Raw genomic sequence first — 22366 nt, 5'->3', positions numbered from 1 at the left:
CCTCAGACACACACTCTCCCCCTCAGACACACACTCTCCCCCTCAGACACACACTCTCCCCCTCAGACACACACTCTCCCCCTCAGACACACACTCTCCCCCTCAGACACACACTCTCCCCCTCAGACACACACTCTCCCCCTCAGACACACACTCTCCCCCTCAGACACACACTCTCCCCCTCAGACACACACTCTCCCCCTCAGACACACACTCTCCCCCTCAGACACACACTCTCCCCCTCAGACACACACTCTCCCCCTCAGACACACACTCTCCCCCTCAGACACACACTCTCCCCCTCAGACACACACTCTCCCCCTCAGACACACACTCTCCCCCTCAGACACACACTCTCCCCCTCAGACACACACTCTCCCCCTCAGACACACACTCTCCCCCTCAGACACACACTCTCCCCCTCAGACACACACTCTCCCCCTCAGACACACACTCTCCCCCTCAGACACACACTCTCCCCCTCAGACACACACTCTCCCACTCTCCCCCTCAGACACACACTCTCCCACTCTCCCCCTCAGACACACACTCTCCCACTCTCCCCCTCAGACACACACTCTCCCACTCTCCCCCTCAGACACACACTCTCCCACTCTCCCCCTCAGACACACACTCTCCCACTCTCCCCCTCAGACACACTCTCCCACTCTCCCCCTCAGACACACACTCTCCCACTCTCCCCCTCAGACACACACTCTCCCACTCTCCCCCTCAGACACACACTCTCCCACTCTCCCCCTCAGACACACACTCTCCCACTCTCCCCCTCAGACACACACTCTCCCACTCTCCCCCTCAGACACACACTCTCCCACTCTCCCCCTCAGACACACACTCTCCCACTCTTCCCCTCAGACACACACTCTCCCCCTCAGACACACACTCTCCCACTCTCCCCCTCAGACACACACTCTCCCACTCTTCCCCTCAGACACACACTCTCCCCCTCAGACACACACTCTCCCCCTCAGACACACACTCTCCCCCTCAGACACACACTCTCCCACTCTCCCCCTCAGACACACACTCTCCCACTCTCCCCCTCAGACACACTCTCCCACTCTCCCCCTCAGACACACACTCTCCCACTCTTCCCCTCAGACACACACTCTCCCCCTCAGACACACACTCTCCCCCTCAGACACACACTCTCCCCCTCAGACACACACTCTCCCCCTCAGACACACACACTCCCCCTCAGACACACACTCTCCCCCTCAGACACACACTCTCCCCCTCAGACACACACTCTCCCCCTCAGACACACACACTCCCCCTCAGACACACACACTCCCCCTCAGACACACACACTCCCCCTCAGACACACACTCTCCCCCTCAGACACACACTCTCCCCCTCAGACACACACTCTCCCCCTCAGACACACACTCTCCCCCTCAGACACACACTCTCCCCCTCAGACACACACTCTCCCCCTCAGACACACACTCTCCCCCTCAGACACACACTCTCCCCCTCAGACACACACTCCTCCTCAGACACACACTCGCTCAGACGTACACACACACTCTCTCTGACACACACAGGGGGAGGGAAATCTGATTGGGGGGGGAATCGGAGTAGGTGCCCTCCGCAACTGCTGCTCGGTGTGGGGAGAAGGAGGACCGTGTAAGTGCGCAAGGGGGGGGGGGGGGGAGTCTGAGCAGGGGGGATCGGAGCAGGTGCCCTCCTCCGCAACTGCTACCCGGTGTGGGGAGGAGGGGGCGGAGCAGGTACCCTCCGCAACTGCTACCCGTGTGGGGAGGGGGGCCGTGTAAGTGCCCGGGGGGGGGGGGGGGGGGAAGGGGCGGAGCAGGGCGGGATTGGAGCAGGTACCCTCCACAACTGCTGCCCGGTGTGGGGAGGAGGAGGAGAGGCGGTAGTGAGGTGTCTCTCCCACCGCAGACTCGTTCTTCTATCCCCCAAGCCTCTTATACATCCTTCCCCCCCCCATCCCCCACTCCTCTTATACCCCTTCCCCCCCCATCCCCTACTCCTCTTATACCCTCTCCCCCCGGAGCGCTGTTTACCCGAGCCGCCCTGGTGATACTCAGGTCCTTCATCACCTCAGGTGGCTGCTGCCACACACAGACAGTGACACACAAACACAGTGACCGTGACACAGACAGTGACACAAAACACACACACACACAGTGACAGTGAGACAGTGACACACACAGAGACAGTGACACACACACACACACACACAGTGAGAGTGACACACACACAGTGAGAGTGACACACACACAGTGAGAGTGACACACACACACACACAGTGAGAGTGACACACACACACACACAGTGAGAGTGACACACACACACAGTGAGAGTGACACACACACACACAGTGAGAGTGACACACACACACACAGTGAGAGTGACACACACACACAGTGAGAGTGACACACACACACAGTGAGAGTGACACACACACACAGTGAGAGTGACACACACAGTGAGAGTGACACACACACACACAGTGAGAGTGACACACACACACAGTGAGAGTGACACACACACACACAGTGAGAGTGACACACACACACAGTGAGAGTGACACACACACACAGTGAGAGTGACACACACACACACACACAGTGACATTGACACACACACACACACAGTGACAGATACACACACACAATAAGCCCACCTCTGTAAACACGCGCGCACACACACACACACACACACACACACACACACACACACACACACACACACACACAAAATAAGCCCACCTCTGCAAACAGACACAATATTAAGGCCTCTCCCCCCTTGGGGTGGGTAAGGTGCCTGGGAGGGGGTATTTGTGGGTTACCTGGGGCCCGGGGATGGGCAGCTGGAGCAGCATGGCCAGTGCAGCCGAGAGTGACAGGCCCGCGGAGCCTAAAGGGAGGGACAGGGGGGCGGAGCCTAAGGAGCCCGGCATTACTGGAGGAGAGAAGGGAGGGGGGCGGTGCTGTAGGAAGAGGCGGGCCAAAAAAAAATCTTGGCAGAGTGACAGCACGGGCAGCCAATCAGGAGAGGGGGAGTTTTAAAAAAAAAATATATATATTTTTTTTTTTAAACCATTCTTGCAGGCTTCCCGGGGGCCGGACCAAATGACTTCGGGGGCCTTATACGGCCCGCGGGCCGGAGGTTCCCCACCCCTGCCTTAGAGGCACGATCTGTGTATGGGAGGGGGGGGGGGCGGGACATGGGCTACACAGATAATAAAGAAATAATGAGAAAGTAAGAACATTAGAACCATTAACTAAATACATTTGTACAGCATCTGAACCAAGGGAGGTCTGGTGTATGAGGTTTATTTTCAGCTTCAGACATTGACATACTGTACTTGTCAGCAAGACTGGTTAACAAGCAGTGATAGCCATGAGATACTTACAGTGTGCATCCAAAAATGTCAGAGTGTCACCTGTCGCTACAGAAGCACCTAACAAACGAGCTGTAATGAGACCTTTTCTTTCCTTTTGTCGGACAACTTTCACAATTTGAAATTGCTTCACATATTCATCCAGTTTATCCTTCAAATAATCTGTGAAAAGAATTTGTTTATTGTGAAATTCCTTTTATTCATTTATTTTTTTACACTTCATTAACACCTATTCTTACTTGTTATCTATTGTATCTTAAAGACGGGTTTCAATATTTTATTAACTGATTTTATGTAATTTTATAGAGATTATTACATATCTTTTGGTACTACTACGCAGTTTAACAATTTAAATGTTGTAGAGGCCGACAATATATTGTAAAATTGACATGCTGGTTACTCTACTTCATTAGCAACTTTACTCAATTTGTGTTCCTTTCAAAAACAATTGGCTTACCATCTACACTTGCATCGTCCACCATAATGATTTCTTTGAGAAGTATGGCAGGAGATGTATACATAACACTGTAAACAGTACGAAGTAGTGTGGACCATGCTTCATTGTGAAACACAATTATAATGCTTGTGGTGGGTAGAGGTGGGCAGCGCTTAAACTTTTGTTCAATACATCTGCAGGGTATAAAAACATGAATTAATTTCCAGTGGAGCACCTAATCTAAAATGTAAAAAAATGTTTACGTAATCTATGTATAAGTGTCCCGGGAGACCAGGCCAGTTACACCTTTTTATCCGGATCATACATTGAACAAAACAAGATTATGAAATAAATTGTAGTTTATTCAATAGGCATACACACAATGATACACAAACTACAGGCAAAAATGACACTTACTTGGGAAATGAGATAACAACCTAACTTTCCTAGGTGCAGGGAAACCTTAATTAAGGATTTTCCCCTGATACCAGTTGCAAAAACAGGATAGAAAATTCCAGACAGCTTTAACTGAAGCAGCCCTTTCTTGCTGGAGACTTAGGGGCCTATGCAGAGAGCAGCGCTAGAATAAATTGTAGAGTTTAAGAAAAAGTAGCTTTAATGGAGAGTTTTATTCTCCATATGCAGAAATGGGCGAAATCCGCTATTTTTAGCATTACTGCATGTGGATAATTGTAAATGAGGAGATGCGCGCAGCTTAAAGGGAGAAAAAAAAATCGCGCATTTTTTTTTTTCCCCCTATAGCCGGCGAGCTCCTGCTTCTTGCCAACTTTAGTTGGCGGAGAAAATTGAAGAAAATCGCGCCAAAAACAGCCGCTAGATGGCGAGCGCGCCTTTCTGAATTTGGATATTTTTCAGACTGGCGAAATGTAGTTTCTCGCCAGCCGCGCGGCGAGATTTTCAAATAGAAAAAAAAAATGGCGCTTTTTTCCTACCTCGCCTTTTTCAGCTGTTTTTTTGCGCGATTTTCGCCGGAAAATGGCGAGATTGTAAATAGCGCTGCTCTCTGCATGAGGCCCTTAGAATCTAGAGAATCTTTAAACATTGGAGAACCTTAAAAAATTGGGAGAATCTAAAAATCTGAACTGCGTAAGGGTTTTTAAAACCTCTCAATTTCATTCACAAACTAACTGCCCAATTAAAAGCATGAGAAAAGTCTCAGTAGCCAATCAGAGCAGGGCTCACCTGGCTGATGTCAGAGGCAGGGGGCGTGTTGAGCCGTCTTGAAAAAACCTTGTGGGCTGGGAATATGAATCGTCAAATGGAAAATATTCCAACAAGCAGCAACTTTCCCCCCCAGCTAACTCCTTGTCGGCTCCGCTAAGTCTGGTGTCACAATCAGGGCCCCAGTGGGGTGCCCTCTAATCTCTGTGACGGGCACTTGGCCTTTTCCTGCTCACCAAATGGTTCTCCCACCTCCACATCCTGGATTCTCTTTGAGGCTAGAAGGCAGGGTAGGCATCATGTCTCTTATGCAAATGTGGCTAAGGCGGACAGCATAGATTTTCATACATACAGTATAACACCCTCTGAACCATACTTTACCAACGTATAAACATTGGGGACCATAAACGCCCCTAAACAGGTCAGGTTTTCTAATACTTTACAAGGGACTTCCATAACTCACAACCCAATACCGGTTCTGGGACACCTTAGCACAAACTGGGGTACCCCTATGTTACCTAGAGATCCCCGCAGCTACAGGAACACTTTTCATTCCTGTGCATCATTCTACTGTGCACAAAGCATACATGTACTTAAACTTTGTTAATAAAATATATCTTACACTTTTATGCTGCTAAAATGTCTTTTTGGTGATGAGGGATAGAATGACAACTTGTACTTTTTATTCCCACTAGCCATATGCCTCACATTCTGCAAAACCTGACTTTAGACTTTAACAAAACCTCACAGTCATATAGAACTGGAGCACCCTCTGAATCTTTATACTGGGTTTAGGGTGATCTGTGCATCCTCCCTTATACTAGGAACCCCTACACTGTTCAGGGACACCTCACATCCCTATTTTACCTTTCTGGTCTATGCTGAAGCAGGGAACCCCTAGTGGCGAGTCGCGAAAGCGTTTTCAAGGGGAAGAGATTATTACCAAGACCATGTGTCTACATGCATCCAGGATTCCTGGGTACATTTTTAGGGGATCCAGTAACTCTGGGCCCTGGCTAGATAGACACAATCTGGCAACACTTTCTCCACAAACCCCCCCTTGAAACTCATACCACAGCAATCTCTGCTTGCTGACACTCCTGGAAAGGTAAAAACACCTCAAATATTTTATTGGCACAGATTACAGTTTATGCATGAACACTGGGCTCAAGAGCTAACACTCTATACGCCCAAACACAGATCAGGGATAACCAAACAGGCTTAAACCTTTGATAGCCTGGCTACCCCCTACCGTCACAATAAGTAATCTATAAAATAACTTTTATAAAGAGGTCTTATGACCAATGATACTGTACTAGTATGCAGGTTGTAAATGGTAAATCTATCAAAAATTAGAAGGAAAGATGTTTTTAACACCTGTACCTTCTAGGTTGTAAATTGTACTTTAAAAAAAATTAAATATTTTTGCATACCTAAAATTAATGGTTACAAGATTTTCAAATGGATTAGTACAAATCTGCATGAGTTGTTTCACAATGTTTTAATATTGGCATAGAAACGACACTATGCTACAGAGTGTAGGAGTTTTTGTTCCATGTTCTTTAAAAAAAAAAAAAAAAAAAAAAAAATACAAATTTAAAAAAAGCCAGTTCTATTTACGAGATAGGAAAATATTTTTGAATCAATGTAATTAACATCCTTGGAAAGATTATGACTCTTAAAACAAAAGGAAAGCAAATGTGTGGTGCTCAGAAAAAAAAAAAAAAAAAAAAGCCTATAATATGGTACCAAAGGAAACCACAATGATAGTTCAAATATACTTGATTGAAGAATCCTGCAGTATAAACTCCCTGGTGGAAGAATAGGGGATATAAACCCAAGACATGTACAGTATAACAATCATAACTCCTTTATAACCCGACTAGTGGACTAGGGTCCCCACAAACACTGTTGTAAGAGACCTCAATATAAAAGTGACCCAGCATAATATATCGGAATGGAGAGTGACCAGGTGATAGAAATAACTCACTCTGAGTAGAATATGTCCTCAAGATTGTTCAATCTTCATCCACAGTAGGGGGTGGGCTTCCGTTTTTTCAGAGTGCTGACAAAAGAAACAGTAGGAAAAAGCAGGCACCAATAACACAGGATAAAAAATATTGAAGGATATCCAAGGCAGCGTGTGCCCATTAAAAAATGTATTTAATGGATTCTACAAAAATAACAGCAGCATTATGGGGTACAGGGTCCCCCACCAATGGGTTTCAAGCGCAGGGTCTTTTTCAAGGGGACTAAAAGATACTCTCCGAGTCGTTTTTATAGTCCCCAGAAGCGCGCCATTATCCACCAGCCGTCCACTTCCTGAAACTCTCAGAAGCAACGTCGGCGTGATGACGTCAGCGCGCGACATAGGGAATACAAAAAACACACACAATATACAAACTTTATTAACAATATGAAAAACGAACACATCTAATACTAAAGATACCAATAGGAGTACCTGGTATGTCCTCCTATAGCGGAGAACCACTGAAATAATTTTTTTTAAAAGAAATAAAGAGAAAAACTATGAATATTCCTACTAAAAACAGGAAAAAACATACCAAACAAACGGATAGACTTAATGATAATTATATAAGTCATTTGATATCATTTTGATAATATATTATACCATCTTAGTGTTACCCAATGGGGTCAAACACTACAATTGTTTAGGATTTATTTTCAATTATTTTAATGTTGACCATAGTTTAGTCACTTCTAAATACATTATAGCACATTATACTACTTTTTCGTTTTTCAAATGGATTATGACGTTTTTTTGATGTGCATTTATTTAAACAGCTTTAATCTACACCTTGTGTATGCATATGCACTTATATAATTATCATTAAGTCTATCCGTTTGTTTGGTATGTTTTTAGTAGGAATATTCATAGTTTTTCTCTTGCTATTTCTTTTTAATTTGTATTTTGTTTTTTATTTCAGTAGTTCTCCGCTATAGGACATACCAGGTACTCCTATTGGTATCTTTAGTATTAGATGTGTTCGTTGTTCATATTGTTAATAAAGTTTGTATATTGTGTGTTTTTTGTATTCCCCATGTCGCGCGCTGACGTCATCACGCCGACGTCGCTTCTGAGAGTTTCAGGAAGTGGACGGCTGGTGGATAATGGCGCGCTTCTGGGGACTATAAAAACGGCTAGGTGAGTACCTTTTAGTCACCTTGATAAAGAGCTTGCGCTCGAAACGCGTTGGTGGGGGGCCCTGTACCCCGTAATGCTGCTGTTATTTTTGTAGAATCCATTAAATACATTTTTTTAATGGGCACACGCTGCCTTGGATATCCTTCAATATTTTTTATCCTGTGTTATTGGTGCCTGCTTTTTCCTACTGTTTCTTTTGACTCTTAAAACAGCAATCCGTACTAGTCATTTATTCTACCCTCAGGGGCACAAAATGGTGGTGGACCAGGACCAATAGAAAGCCACATTAAAATCGGAAAATGTAGTCGACATTCTACAGGTGATCGCGCAGTCATATTTTTAGTTTTTGTCTCTCTCTCACCGACACAAAAATACAAACACCTTGTGAACTTGCTAGAAAGTGAAAGGTTTGTGTTCTGAACATATATTTTTCTCTTTCTGCTGATAAAAGCAAATTCTTATATTTTCAGATATTCCACGCTCGTCTTCCGATTGGTCCTACATAAGTGAAATGGTGGGCTAAAATTTGAGCAAAGCTTAGTTGACATGTATTTTCTTGCTTAGAGACCCCTTACAAAAACGTATATATGTCGATTCCCCCAAAAGTAACAATAAAACAAGGTGCAAGCATTATGGAGCAATCCAAGCAATAACCTACATGTGTTTCTCTCCAATAAATCAGTTCTGCAATATTAAATACTTGTATTGTTCCCTTTGTCCAGGTTTGTATTTGTTCCCTTTGTCCAGGTTTGTATTTGTTCCCAATATTAAATACTTACTACTTTTTTATTTTAAAATTCAACTGTTAATGCCATTTTTACTGAGTTTTAATATAAGGAGCACCCTTTGGTTTCTATAGCAGGTTTTAGCTCACTTCCCCCAGCAGTGCAAGATCTTTGTAAAACGTTCCTCTGTGATAATTTGTTGCCACTGTTCCCAGCAGTTTGAGCTGTAAACTGTAACAATAGATAATGTTACCTTAGTAATACAAGAATACATTGTAGCTGCCAAGTTACACTGACAAGGATTTATTTGAATCTGAAAGACAGCCATTTATTGAACCCTGGTAAACTGGATTTAACTGATCGATCACAGGACACTCAATCGGCAGCTTAAGTAATTAGTTTTCAGTAAATCTGTCGCTTCCATGTATACCCATCATCTGTGTACATACAAACAAGTACCAAATAAAACAAGATAGAAAATGGGAAGAGAGGCATACATACTCAGGAGGCCTTGTATCTGGTCCCAGATCACGGTGAAGTGAAATCCTATCACTAGCAAATGCATTAAAACAATGTTTTTTTTCTCCACTCTTCCTTTCTTCTTCCTCTTCTCCGGTAAGTTTCTCCATCTTGAATGGTTTTCCAGAAGCTCCAGGGGCATTCGGGTCTTGAGGATGTCTATCACGGAAAGGCTTTAACTCTGCTGCTGTATAATATCCAGGCAAGCACTGCCTCTTGTCGTCATTATCATTCTGCCTTTCAGGTGCATTTATTTGCATTTTTGGTAGTGCTTCTTTAATATTGTTCACAGCTTCCATCATGATGTCCAACATTTTTTTCTTCTTGTACGAGCCTTTGTGGTCCCCAAGTCCATCCTGCTCTCGGTCAACTACTTCTCTTTGTATTAAAAACAAAAACCCAATAAAAATAAGAGTTACTGCACCAAGCTTCCAATGCATAAAACGTCTTCCTAAAACTAGCCTTTTAAGACCCGCCATCCTAATTTTCATGCTTGCTGTCTGACAAAGTACAAAATCCGCCTAGAACAGATGTTCCATTCCTGAGTATTTGCCTTTTAATATCAAATCCTGAAAGAAAAAAAAAAAAAAAAAAAAAAGAACATTTATATTGACATGTACAGATAAACAACATATGAACACACTGTATGACAATGGTATCAAGAAGGTTGGCCACCATATTGTGTCCAGTGATGATCATGGCAACATCAATGACCATTCACTGTGTTCTGCTTCTTATGGAAACATGCATTCCGTGAACACCCATAACAGATCAGGATCCAAAATCTGTGGCCAGGCACAAGCGGTTAGAGGGAAGCAGGGAAAATAATAAATATATCCGCAGCTATTAGAAAAATGAGAAATAGATACCTTGTTCTGGAAAAGTCTGTTTCACTACATTGTTTTAAAAATAAATGTAAAAACATTTTAGGTATCAGCGTAGGAAGATCATTTTTGTTATTATAAATCACTAAGATTATAAGCTCTTTGGGAAGGGCTTCTCTTTGCCTTATGTTCTCATTTACCTGTTGCACTTGTCCTTATTCTTTGTACTTATTTAGAGTACCTTGTATTGTAATTTTGTAAAGTGCTGCATTCACTTGGCACTATATAAATATTATACATTATTTCAATAAATGCGTTCATCTAAGGTACATTAAAAAAAAAATATACACTGCCTTTTGAGCCTCTATTTTTTTTTAAATGAATTCTAGTTGTCAATATAGAAGGATTAACGTAGTTGTCATGAACAACTACTTCAATAACAAATAGGATCCTTTTATACCACTGTTTTCCGAGACCTGATGACAGTTACTGTCCCTCCCAATGCTTTCATTTTCACTAAAGTTCATGAAATGAGTAATGTTAGAAATTTGCAGCATTTCACTGAGCCACGCAATAACCATTGGATACAAGTAATTACCATTTGACAGGCACTGCAACGCCTGCATGCAACAGGTGAAGAATGGTTATTAAATGGGAGTAGTCATGTATTATTACACAAACATTTCTATAGCCATCACAACTTTCTTGCATAATTTAAGAAATTGAACGATAAAAGTTAAGTTACCAAGTTGTGTGTGCTAAATTAAGGGCAAAGTGTTTTAAAACGATAACACAAATCATCTAAACTGAGTCAATCAAAAACAGAATCAGTCCAATGGCAACTACGGGACCAAAGATGAACTGTACTAAAATATAATTGGGCACACATGATTACTGTATAATACAACACACAGTAAATATGCAACCATAAAAAAAAAAAAAAAACACCACAACAGTAGCTTAGCTTGTCCTCCAAGAAAATCAGGGGAGCGGGAACCCGGAAGTGACAATATTGGTTGAGACTTTGAGTGGGTGAGTGCGACTCACGCGGCTCTTATGCATCAGACAAATGTTTTAAACGGATCACCCTGATGTAGGCCTTTACTGCAGGGGGTCTTTTTGTGATAAAAATACACTTTTAGAAGTACCATCTGCACTATCCTAGTCTTTTTTCTTTCCCCTTGGTCCTGCTGAACTGAGTGCACATCCACCCATGGTTACCACCGTTTTGGATATGCCTATATATTTCTTACATGTGTGATTAGAATTATTGGAGGTTCTATTCACAACTGAACCACAAGGGTCCTATGTCCATTTTCTCCTCTCTCCTTTGGTGATACATCCCCCCCTCCCCTGATTTTCTTGGATGTCGACTGTGGAGGATATCGGAAACATATCCTGTGCCAGGGTTTTGAGTGAAAGAGTATATCATGTGACATTTTTTTTTTTACATTTCACAGATATCACTCACTTATTAATTGATACATGTATTCTATGCACTAGTGTATTATCACCATTACCATTCTTATGCACTGATAGAAAAACAAAACTTTCACAGATTATTTTATGCAACTTTAACTAGTTGCGTACTTTATTATTAACCAGTGTTGAGCATCACTTTCTGCCCTTTTATAGTAGCTTAGCCTGTGTAATAAAACAGGCTTGTTGATTTACTGGGTTTTTCCTTTACATACAAGTTGTGTGTACTCAAGGAAACTATACCTATATCACTGCCACCATCCATAGCACTATATTTGTTTCTGACGTCAAGGTTAAGCAGATATGACTTTTCAGAATGAGCTAGTCTGATGCGTCTTAAGTTTCCTTTACGGTAGGCTAGAGGTCTTAGTGGCAGTAGACACACAGTCATGGTTTCTGTAGTAAATGTCACCCCTGTCCTGTTCTGTTGTGGTTACACGCTCGTATTAAGTGTTGAAAGATGAACCTGCTTGTGTCAACGTGTTATCATCTTAATACTTAACAAAATAGTGGAGGGTTTTCAAATGTGAAATGCAAGAAATTACTGTGGCACTTTAAAGCCAGCATACAACAGCTATTGTTACATGGTAGTGTACAAAAAAAAAAAAAGGAAGAAGTTTAATGCCAGGTCGCAATAATGCATAAACAGGATCTAGGGTCAATCAGCACTACTAATCTAATACACATACACTGGCGACACACTTTATTCGAGCTCGGCTAGTCCCACGAATTCGGGTATACCCGGGTGTATTGAGGTTTGTGACTGTTTTCTGCCCGAGTGCATTGAGTTATTTTCCAGGCAGGGATTGAAGCATTTTATTCCCGCTGGCTGCAATACTGCACAGTATATATATATATACTGCATTACAATTCATGAATTTATGCCATCTGGTAGACACGCGAAGCATTGCAGCCTATTAAATCCTAATCATTATCATTTAACAGATCAGCCGCCCATCAGCCAGGCATGAACCCAGGCTGGGAAGGCAAATGCAACGGGGCTTGTCAGAGGTGAGGAGCGGCGCATTCCAGGTATCTGCCAGGTACATACTGGGTATTTGCTCAAATAAAGTGTGTCGCAGCAGTATAAACAAAAAGAGTGGTGCACGCAGGTATAAGGGTTTCCCTAAACCCTGGACAGATACAACAATAATAAGAGTACCTAGAGCACTCCAACAGCTGTGACACCCCTCTCTGGGGGAGTATTTGTCTGGCTAGTTGCATCCTGACAGTGCCCTGTGTAGTATGCTCTGTGATGAGATTTTTTTTCTGCTCTCTCTTTGCATTAAACTGTTTTGTGTTTGACCTCTATTGGTGTAACAGCTGTTTATGAGTGTCGCCAGTCCTCTTTTATTAATGCCTATACAGGCATCTTTTATGCCTATTACATGCCTGGGAGGGGACCCCTTTAATTCAGCACCATGCACATTTGTATACACAGGGCAAATTTCTGTGGAGAAAAGAATAGGGCTCACATTTACTAATTGATGCCGAGCCATTAGGCATATTACGACTCATTCAAGTAAATTAGCCTACATTTAATTTAAAAAAATGTTTTAAGGCTTAAAAGTTGTTTCTTATTACAGAATGTCACCATCGCTTCTTTTATTGGTACATTTGATTAAGCACGGACAGGAAAAAAGTACTCCTACTCTAGTGACCAAGTAAATAATGTCAAAGTTTAACTGACTTCCCTAAACAAATATAACCATGCAACATGCAAAAATTTGTCTGGTTTCATTTTTTCGGGGTTTTAAATTAATGACATCTTTAATTTCTAAGGGGCCTCTGAATTGGGAAGTGTTTGACAATCAAGTCGGGTTTTTTTTACGCTCATCTCACCCGGTCCTCAGAGAACTGAAATAAAGGTGAGACGACATTGTGCCTGGCTGTAGAAGCATTTACTAAACACACAGGGACAGAAACAAGAGAGCAGTCAGAGGAAATCAAACTCCTCAGCTCACCATAGTTACATAATAACTTTAGAAGTCCCTATAGGTACAGATGAGGGGTTAAAAACAAAACAAAAAAAACCACACACACCAGACACACTGCATCTATCACCTAGATGTAACCCCTTAAATACGTCAATGCCATTATTACAATTTGGCCACAAGAGGCTATGTCCCCTAACATTTTGAAACTCTGCATTTTTTTCCCATTACCATCCTTATTTTTTTTTTTTTTTAATAAGTTTCTTCTCTGGCAGGAAACAGCAGCCATTTGCCATTTTAAAATTGGTCAAAATCATTGACTTATATGGCAGTTAACACGGGATAAAACCCCTTATCGGAGCCTAGTGAATCTCTACCCTAAACTTTTTCTTGGAAGGACCGGATGATGGAAAGAGGTTATAATTCCTGAATGCTTGAACGAGTACAATAAAAATGGTTACATCCAAGTGTTTTCTTGTTATTTCACAGTTGCAATTGGATGAATAAGATTGTCCAATAACATCATATTATCCAATAAAATGGGGAGTAGAAATGGGATCAGAGTACCTAAGTGCTTTCCTATCCTTTCACAATTGCTAATTACTATTACGCCACAAATGGATCGTCCAATATATAAAATAGTGGCTTATTCACAATGGACTACTTGATCATGGTGATTTACAAAAATAAATGTGGCCAGGTCCCCCTCACCTCTGCTACAGCTGGGGAGAGTGGCGGGCAGTTAGGGAGGTTGCTGTTGGGCGAGGGGGTCGCCGGATGTCCGCGGCACACCCGGAGAGCGGGGGCCGTCATGTTGGGGTTGGCGCAGGCGGCGATGACATCTCGCGCATTCGCAGACTTTCTAGGTTGCTGTAGCCATTAAGTGTATGCGCAAAGCACAAGAGAGAGTGGCGGCCATTACACATAAGCTCCGCAGGGGAACTACAAGCCCCAGAATGCACAGGGGCAGCTAGTCAGATGGTGCACAACAGCCAATAGGGCTGTGGATATCCCCTACTCCCAAAGAGATACATTTGGTGCACTGGGACCACGCACCCTCAGTCTTGAAGGGGAGCAGAACAGAGCAGGTAGTGCCCAGGGAGCTGTGCTTCCCTGGACCAGGCCTAGTTTGTCCCGCTTAGGCCCAGAGTCCCCAATTAGCTTGTTGGTGCTACAGGGACAGGCCCGTCAGATAGGGACATTGCCCCTGTAGTTGTATAGTGTCTGGGGCACAGTATGATGCCGCGCAGTATTTGTGGCCTGTGGTTTGGGACTAGACCACCGCCACGAGATACAGAGACTATCTTCATGGTGGGAAACTCCAGCTGTAGTTCACCCCACGCAGGAGGCAAACGCCTTCGCAGGCGACGACTATGTGGGACCCGACTGATCCCTTCTACAGCCGGCGGTATCCGGGTGCTGGAGCACCTGGCAGGTATCACATCACAACAAAGTGCACCAAACGGCCATACATACTGCGAGCAGCGCTGTCACACACACACTTGGGGTGGAAGTGACAATTGTGGGCTGGACACTGGTGCCTCTGCACCCAAGTACAGTCGGGTACGGTGCGGGTATGGCCGTGCGAGGCCTGTAATAGTACTGTGGTTACAAGGTACATATTCAGTAACACACACACACACACACACACACACAGTGTGTATTTATTGCATTGGGTCCTGTGAAGGGGTTATCCGGCACTGCCAGGATCCCTCACAGGTGGAGGCGCTGTTACCGGAATTAATAAGATACACCCCAGGCTCCCTGCAGCAGAGGATCAGGCCACCTGTGAGCCATCAGGTAAAGCACAGCACGTAGTCACCCTACACACAGGGGAGAGGCCAGGGGGCTACATTAAAAAAAGTAGACTAATTAATACATAGCTTATCCGGACCCAAGAAGTAACAGTTTTAAAATTGTACAGCGCAGAAGAATATATGATACAGGTATTATTAAGACACAGTAGAGTCTAAAAAAAGAAGCCCCATAGAAACCATGCAATGCACCCAAGGGACCACAGTTGTCTTATAAACACATGATCATTCCTTAGAGAAAATTATGTATTTATAGTATTTTAAGTGATGTAATATACAAAAGTGCACAAAACATGAAATAGAACGTAACTTTTGGTAACCCAATTGACTTTCTTGGCCTCAAAATAACGGATGCCTAAAAAAACTAAAATATATATATATTATATATATCCTGGAAATATTTATAAATATTATAATCTAAGTTTTAATGGGATGTTTACTGCCCTCGTCTCTCTACCTTGTGCCTTTTGTATTATTTTTTTGCCATTTTCATTGACTGGCTTTCTAACAAAAGGTTCCTCTTTCCAACACACAGATCTACTCCATTAAAATACATGGAAATAAAATCTTCTCCAGGACCAGAAACACACCTTCCCATTACATTGAATAAGGATCAAAAAGGTGTGTGTGAATTAAAAAAAGCAGAGAAGAGAGACTTCTGCAGAACGGACACTCAGACCCCAACAGTGTGATAGCTAGTATATAACGGTAAGGATGGTGCTGCCACACTGCAGCACTTGCAAAGGTGAGAAAATATGCTGCACTGAAGTGGGGTGATGATCACTTAAGTGAACCAAGCATATAAGTGTAACTGCAATGAAGGTGATTAAAACATAACGTTATTAAGTAATGGGTAAAATATGTAGTGCTCACAGCAATGCAAACGAGGGGATGCTAGTTCCCCAACAAAAAGACACCGACGGACAAATATATCCTAACACAAAAAACAAATGGTAAAAAGATCCACACTGGTGTTGATGATAATTACACACTCAGAGGATCCCCACTAGTGTCCGTTGCTAAGCCCCAGGATGTCGGTCGCTGAGGTAGATATGAACCAGGTGTTCAAATAGAGAAATGCCCTGATCTCAGGCTCATCCCTGGGGAAAATTCAACTGCTCATGGTCAATTGCACACAGTTTAAAGCTGATGGCTTTTGTGAGAGATGTGCTGCTGGAGCAGTATAAAGTACCTGCTCTATTTATGCCACCTAAACTTAAATTAACCCCCTATCCTAGCCACTCAAAGCCTTAAATTAACCCCCTACCCTAAACAGTAATTAAACTTACCATAGAAACAGCCGGTAGTGGAGATTCCAGCGACGGATCGGCTGAGGCGGTGTGATGAGTCGCGGCAAAGCACCAGTGGCCATGGCGAAACAGCCGCAACCAAATGTCCCATTCTGGGTGTACCATGCTCTCAGGTTTGCCTACACACTGAATAGTTCTAGAGAAAAATGTGCTGTAGGAGCAATTTAGGATACCTGCTACAATAGTGTCTCATGTTGTCTGTCACTGCTACTTGGAGAGGTCCCAACCACATACAGGGAGAGGTAATCAGAGCTAATGTCCTATAAATAGCAGATAGTGGGAAAGCCCTGGGTAGTGGAGGGGGGGAAAGGGTGTGAGGGGGAGGGTTAGCAAGCCCAGATCAAAGATAAAGGTGTCTGGTGACGCTAGCCAGAAAGTCTCCTGAATACAAGAATAAATAATATATAGTAATATATACCGTATTGGCCCAAATATAGTGCTATGTTTTTTTCCTAAAAATGTCCTTTCCGAAAACTGTACTCGTATTATATGCGCAGCCTAGCACCTTTTACTTTTCATGTAGAACACCTTCGAAGCTTTAGTGTCGTGTTATGTGCGAGGCATGACTATATTCGGGCCAATACGGTAGTAAGCAAATAGCTGGCTGCTAAATATATAAGTATATAACCATCGTAGGTAAGTGAAAACAGTGATCCGGAGGGCGGCAGACCCATCCCAAGCTGCATAACACCTCCCCCCAATTCGGATCAGGAACAAACTAATGACATCAGTGCTGGTGTCAAAAACAAGACAGCCGTTTCAAACACAAGTGCTCTCTGAAGGTGACACCTACCCGTTCATGTCTAAAGGGGTTTTTAAAATGGTGTTGGGTCATCAAGGCAAAAGGCGGTCACATGATTTCTGGTATCCATGAAATGTAAGCAATTAGTTGCCGTGATCGCTGGTGCCATCCTAATGGTATTAAACATCTAAAAAGTGACTAATGATTACTGATATATAGTAGATAACCGCTAAGTTCATAGACACGTTTATCAGCTTAAATATGGCCAGTTGCTGCTGGCACAGAAGGCAGTAGAGCGAGAAAATAAATGTGCTGATGCGTTTACCCTTTGTTGAGACTCCTGATTCCTAGCACAGAGCTGGCTAAATATGTGAAGAATATATCCATAGGTAAACAGCACTAATTGAACTGGTGCAGGAACTGATAAGGAGATGAGTGGAGATATAATCTCCATTGAGGAGATGGAGGTGTTTGTTTTAGAGGGATAAATAATATGTATTAGTGTTTAGGATTTCCAACAGATGGCTGATTACACATATAGGAGATCCTAGCCATAAATACGTAACAGTGGTTGAGTCAGTGCAGATGATAAACTTCCAGGGGTGGATAGAGTGGAGAAGTGGTCCCCTATTGAGGTATCAGGGAGCTCTCATATGAATGGTGACAAGACAAAGCCCTCGTTGAGTCCCTGAGGTGATAAAGTTTTGAGAGTGAAGATCCACCTGGATTCCATCCTTAGTAGGGATTTATCCCAATTCTCCCCCTCCCCCCCCCGTGAATCCAAATATACAGTAGAATAAACAAATGAATTAACTGTCTTTCCACAGGGATGATATATCTTTCAGTTGGCGAATGGGGGAAACAAAAATGATGTGGGCAAAACCAAATAGGTATTCAGATGCAGAATCCTCAAGCATGTTGGCTCTATCAGTAACCACCTAGACACTCCAATTGCCAGACATATAAATTATACCCATTCTGGTAATATCAATGTTCAGAAATTCATGGGCATCAACCACGTCAGTTTGGGCTCTCAAGGGGGGGGAGGAGGTGAGAGAGAAAGGAATCCAGATGGATCTTCAACCTGAAAATGTTAGTTTCCCTGGGTTTAGCAGACATCCACCAAGCTAAATACATGCAAAAACAACGTCCCTTGGTGATCCCATTAGTATAGACTTAACGCCATGTCAAGTTAGCACTGTTTTGTGTTAGCATCAAATAACTTTGTGTTAAGCCTGTCTTACCCAAAAGGTGTTGGTACTTCTATCAGGTCCATTAATTGTTGTTTAATTAAAGTTAAAAAAAAAAGACAGGAGGGGAAAAGAATCCGGCAAAATAACAATATGACCGTTAAATCATACCCAACTGTGATGGTCTTACACTTATCCAGAGCCTGTAAAATACCTATTTCAGGGTTTGGATGTGAGCAACAACACCTTTTGCTATGACCCAACGTTAAATACCTACATTAACAAACGGAGCCCTAGGGATGTGTTAGAGTGAATGCCTCTTTTGCAAATCATTGGAATATTGCGTCCATAATTATCAGACAAGGGCTCATTACAGCTGAAAACAACACTTAACGCATCGTTACTGAGCTATGAAGATCCCAGCTAGCATTTAACGATACGTTAACTGAAGTTAACGAACCGTTAAGTATTTAATGAACTCCTAAAGATCTACCCCTGTGACAAGGGGGAAATGAAAGACTAATGTGGTATCTATACATGGATAGGCAAAATAAAGGCATATCACTGCAAAACACATTTCTTCCTCAATTAAAAAAGGAAGTAATTGCGATACCATCACCCTGAAAGTTTTCTTGAGAAATATAAATATGGCCAAAGCTCATATTCTTGAAGTGCTCTTATATTGGTCAAATAAAAAGTATTTCAGCTCTGCCACCAAACAATAGTGATGAAGTTAAAGGGCACACGTGCACTGTGTAATACAGACATGTAACCCATTCAATTAACACCAAGCATAAAAGTCTAACAATTATTTTACCTGTTAATGCAATAAAATTCAAAATCGAGTAGAATCAACTGATGAGGGCAATAAATGTAACCTTGATTGATCAAACACTGCACATCGATGTGCAATGTTTACACTGATATACATAAAACAGCATATAAAAAGAAGAGGCAAGTTGATATAAAAGGCAAGTTACCTTCTCTAAAATGGTTAAAAGTACGGAATGATAGCTTGCTATAAAATTAATTAGTTGATCTGTAAAATGTCATAGAACGTTTTGCAACAGAATCAACATGATTTTTGAGCTAATATTAAAGTTGCTTTCAAAGAAAAACAAACGTATACAGTAGTTAGCACATTGTCAATGGTGACATCCAAAGCAGGATCAACTTGAATGAATGACTATGGTAATTTGCCCTTGTTTTTATAGCTAGTCATTAGACAAGGGGATAGAGATAGAGACACACATATATACACATATATATATACACATATATATATACACATATATATATATACACACTATATATATATATATATATATATATATATATATACACATATACATATATACACACACAGTATATCAGATTATTTTATCATAACAAAGTTATTTAGGTGTCACCAATTAAATTTGTCATTAGTGCTACTTGGCCCTGCATGGGAATAAGGTCACTGAATAATAGGCTAACAAATGCTTTCATTGCAAGATCCCTTGGGGACCTGCATACAAAGGAAGGATACAAATGTTTGACACCAACTACTAATATTTATAATTATTTTCTTCCATAGCAAAACTCTTTGGGATTCCTACATCCTAAACCGATTTCACGTCAGACCTCCTACTAGTCCCCACACTAGAAATCTGGGATCAACACCTCTAAACGTCAACGCAGGTAGTTCTCGCTATCCATTGTTTCACTTTACAACGAATGGCATATTCAACGCTTTACAATACAACCCTAAGGGCCGTTTTTCAACGCCGGAATGCGTTATCCAACGCTCACTGCCACTGATTAACATGGGACTCACTTTACAACGGTTTCACTATCCAACGCTACTTCCAGAACGGAATCCGTTGGATAACCGAGGACTGCCTGTAAATCAGATGCAACCGTTTTAACCCATTCATTGCCCAACGAGTACACTAAAAGTAAAGCCACACATTGCAAGCCTGACACTATTGGGAATAGGATTGACACCAAACATACGTTACTGGAATATAAAAGAGGAACTCTTATCTGGAAAAGAATGTGTTGCAGGCGCCTCTTGTATTGCATGAGAGACAAATACATCCAAACTGTATTAGCAAATTGAACATTTACACCAAAAAAAAATAATTTCTTTTTTTAAACAAAACCGATAACATGATAACACTATGGTGCATAGTTTGGCTGCCTTTCACTGGTCACAAATGGGTCAAGTTGTGGGCAAGAAACTAGCTTTTAAATTGTGACGTGAATATTTAAAAACGTGACTGATATTTCACACTGCAAAGCAATCCTCCGGCACATTACAGGTTAATTCGGGGGCTCAGCATGCGCTGAGCTATTGCAGAATGGGGGGTCCCCAACTGTGACTTGGGGTGTCATCAGAAAACACAACACACCAACAACATCCAGGGGAATAAAGTTTTCAGATCTCCCTTCCCTCCCTATATCCTCTCTCCCCTATATCACGCGAAGTTCAGGGGGGAGGAGGGGGGGGGGGTTGGTGGTGTCAGGCTGTAACCCTCCAGCTCTGCTGCTGGACAAAGTTTGGGAAGTTTGTCACTTACAGAGATGGAGAGGAGGACTGAGCTGACCCCTCTCACCGTGGCAGGCGGACTCCCAGCGCCCCGTACACTGCCTGCCCTCCGCCGGTCCCCGGGTTCCAGCTCAGGCAGGTGGTAGGAGAGGAGGCGGAGGATCCGGGTGACGGGGAGAGGCTGTGACCTCGGTGGTGGTAATGATGACAGTTGCAGCGCTGTGGCGGCTGCACCCACTTCCGCTTTGCTGGACCCAGGTGAGATGATTGTGGAACGTAGTCAGAGGCGAGGTGGGAGCTGCGCATGCGCAGTGCTCCGCCTCACCTGCTGCACGCCCTTACCTGTCAACCCCACACAGGTGGGCAAACCGGAAGAGCCGGCGGAGTGTGTTACAGTCACCCTCCCCCCTCCTCCCTCCAGCATTAGGGTGTCTACCAAATACATCACCTCTCCATTCACCCTCCCTCCCTCTCTCACACATCAGCAGTCACCATACACTTCACACACATCATGTATTCCTATAGACTACAATTAGTATATCATTTGTTTCTATAGCTTTTATTGGGTTCACTTTATGACTATCGCATAATGTTACTGTAGACCTCAGCAGTTGTTACTATAGATTTGAGTTAACCTTATTCAAATCATTTTACTTCTATAGACCTCAATGGATTAACATAACGCACATTTGTTCCTATAGATTTTAATGGATTAACTTTGTACAAGATAATAATAGATAAAGCTGCACACCAAATTAAATAACAAAAATACTTGCAATGACCGGTGCTCTTGGTTCTGGGGTATTGTAGCACAAAAAACACGACGTTTCGTTCTTCCATGCCAGTAACTTGAAAAAGTCCTCATAGAAGGACGAAACGTCGTGTTTTTTCTGCTGCAATACATTTTTGAAAAAGACGATGTGCCCTGGATTATTACTTCTCATCCTTAACTTTGTACAAAACATTTGTTTCTATATACCTCAATGGGTTAACTCGCTTATGCACATCATTTGATTGACCTTGATAGGTGAACCCTTTTATGTATGGTAAATGATTTGTTCCTATAAACCTCAATTGGCTAACTTTATGCACATCATTTTTTACTATAGATTTTAATGAAC

General features: G+C 42.7%; 1 protein-coding gene across 4 annotated transcripts in view; it reads right to left on the bottom strand.

Annotated features, from left to right (window-relative positions):
* GALNT3 (polypeptide N-acetylgalactosaminyltransferase 3) overlaps positions 1–21535 on the bottom strand; it is a 45340-nt gene extending 23805 nt beyond the window's left edge. Inside the window, exons 1-4 of one of the 4 annotated variants that reach the window (XM_075609180.1) lie at positions 21277–21535; positions 9405–9991; positions 3852–4024; positions 3407–3556 (exon numbers count right to left, since the gene is read on the bottom strand). In XM_075609180.1, the coding sequence (XP_075465295.1) occupies positions 3407–3556; positions 3852–4024; positions 9405–9913 (832 nt within the window). In that variant the 5' untranslated portion in view covers positions 9914–9991; positions 21277–21535. Of the gene's footprint in view, positions 1–3406; positions 3557–3851; positions 4025–9404; positions 9992–11194; positions 11290–16762; positions 17153–21276 lie in introns of those variants that run through there. The other 3 variants (XM_075609181.1, XM_075609182.1, XM_075609183.1) reach the window with 3 other exon arrangements.
* Positions 21536–22366: the final 831 nt, after the last annotated feature.

Source organism: Ascaphus truei, chromosome 7, assembly GCF_040206685.1.
Source record: "Ascaphus truei isolate aAscTru1 chromosome 7, aAscTru1.hap1, whole genome shotgun sequence".
NCBI lineage: Eukaryota > Metazoa > Chordata > Amphibia > Anura > Ascaphidae > Ascaphus > Ascaphus truei.
This window is presented reverse-complemented; position numbering and strand designations above follow the sequence as displayed.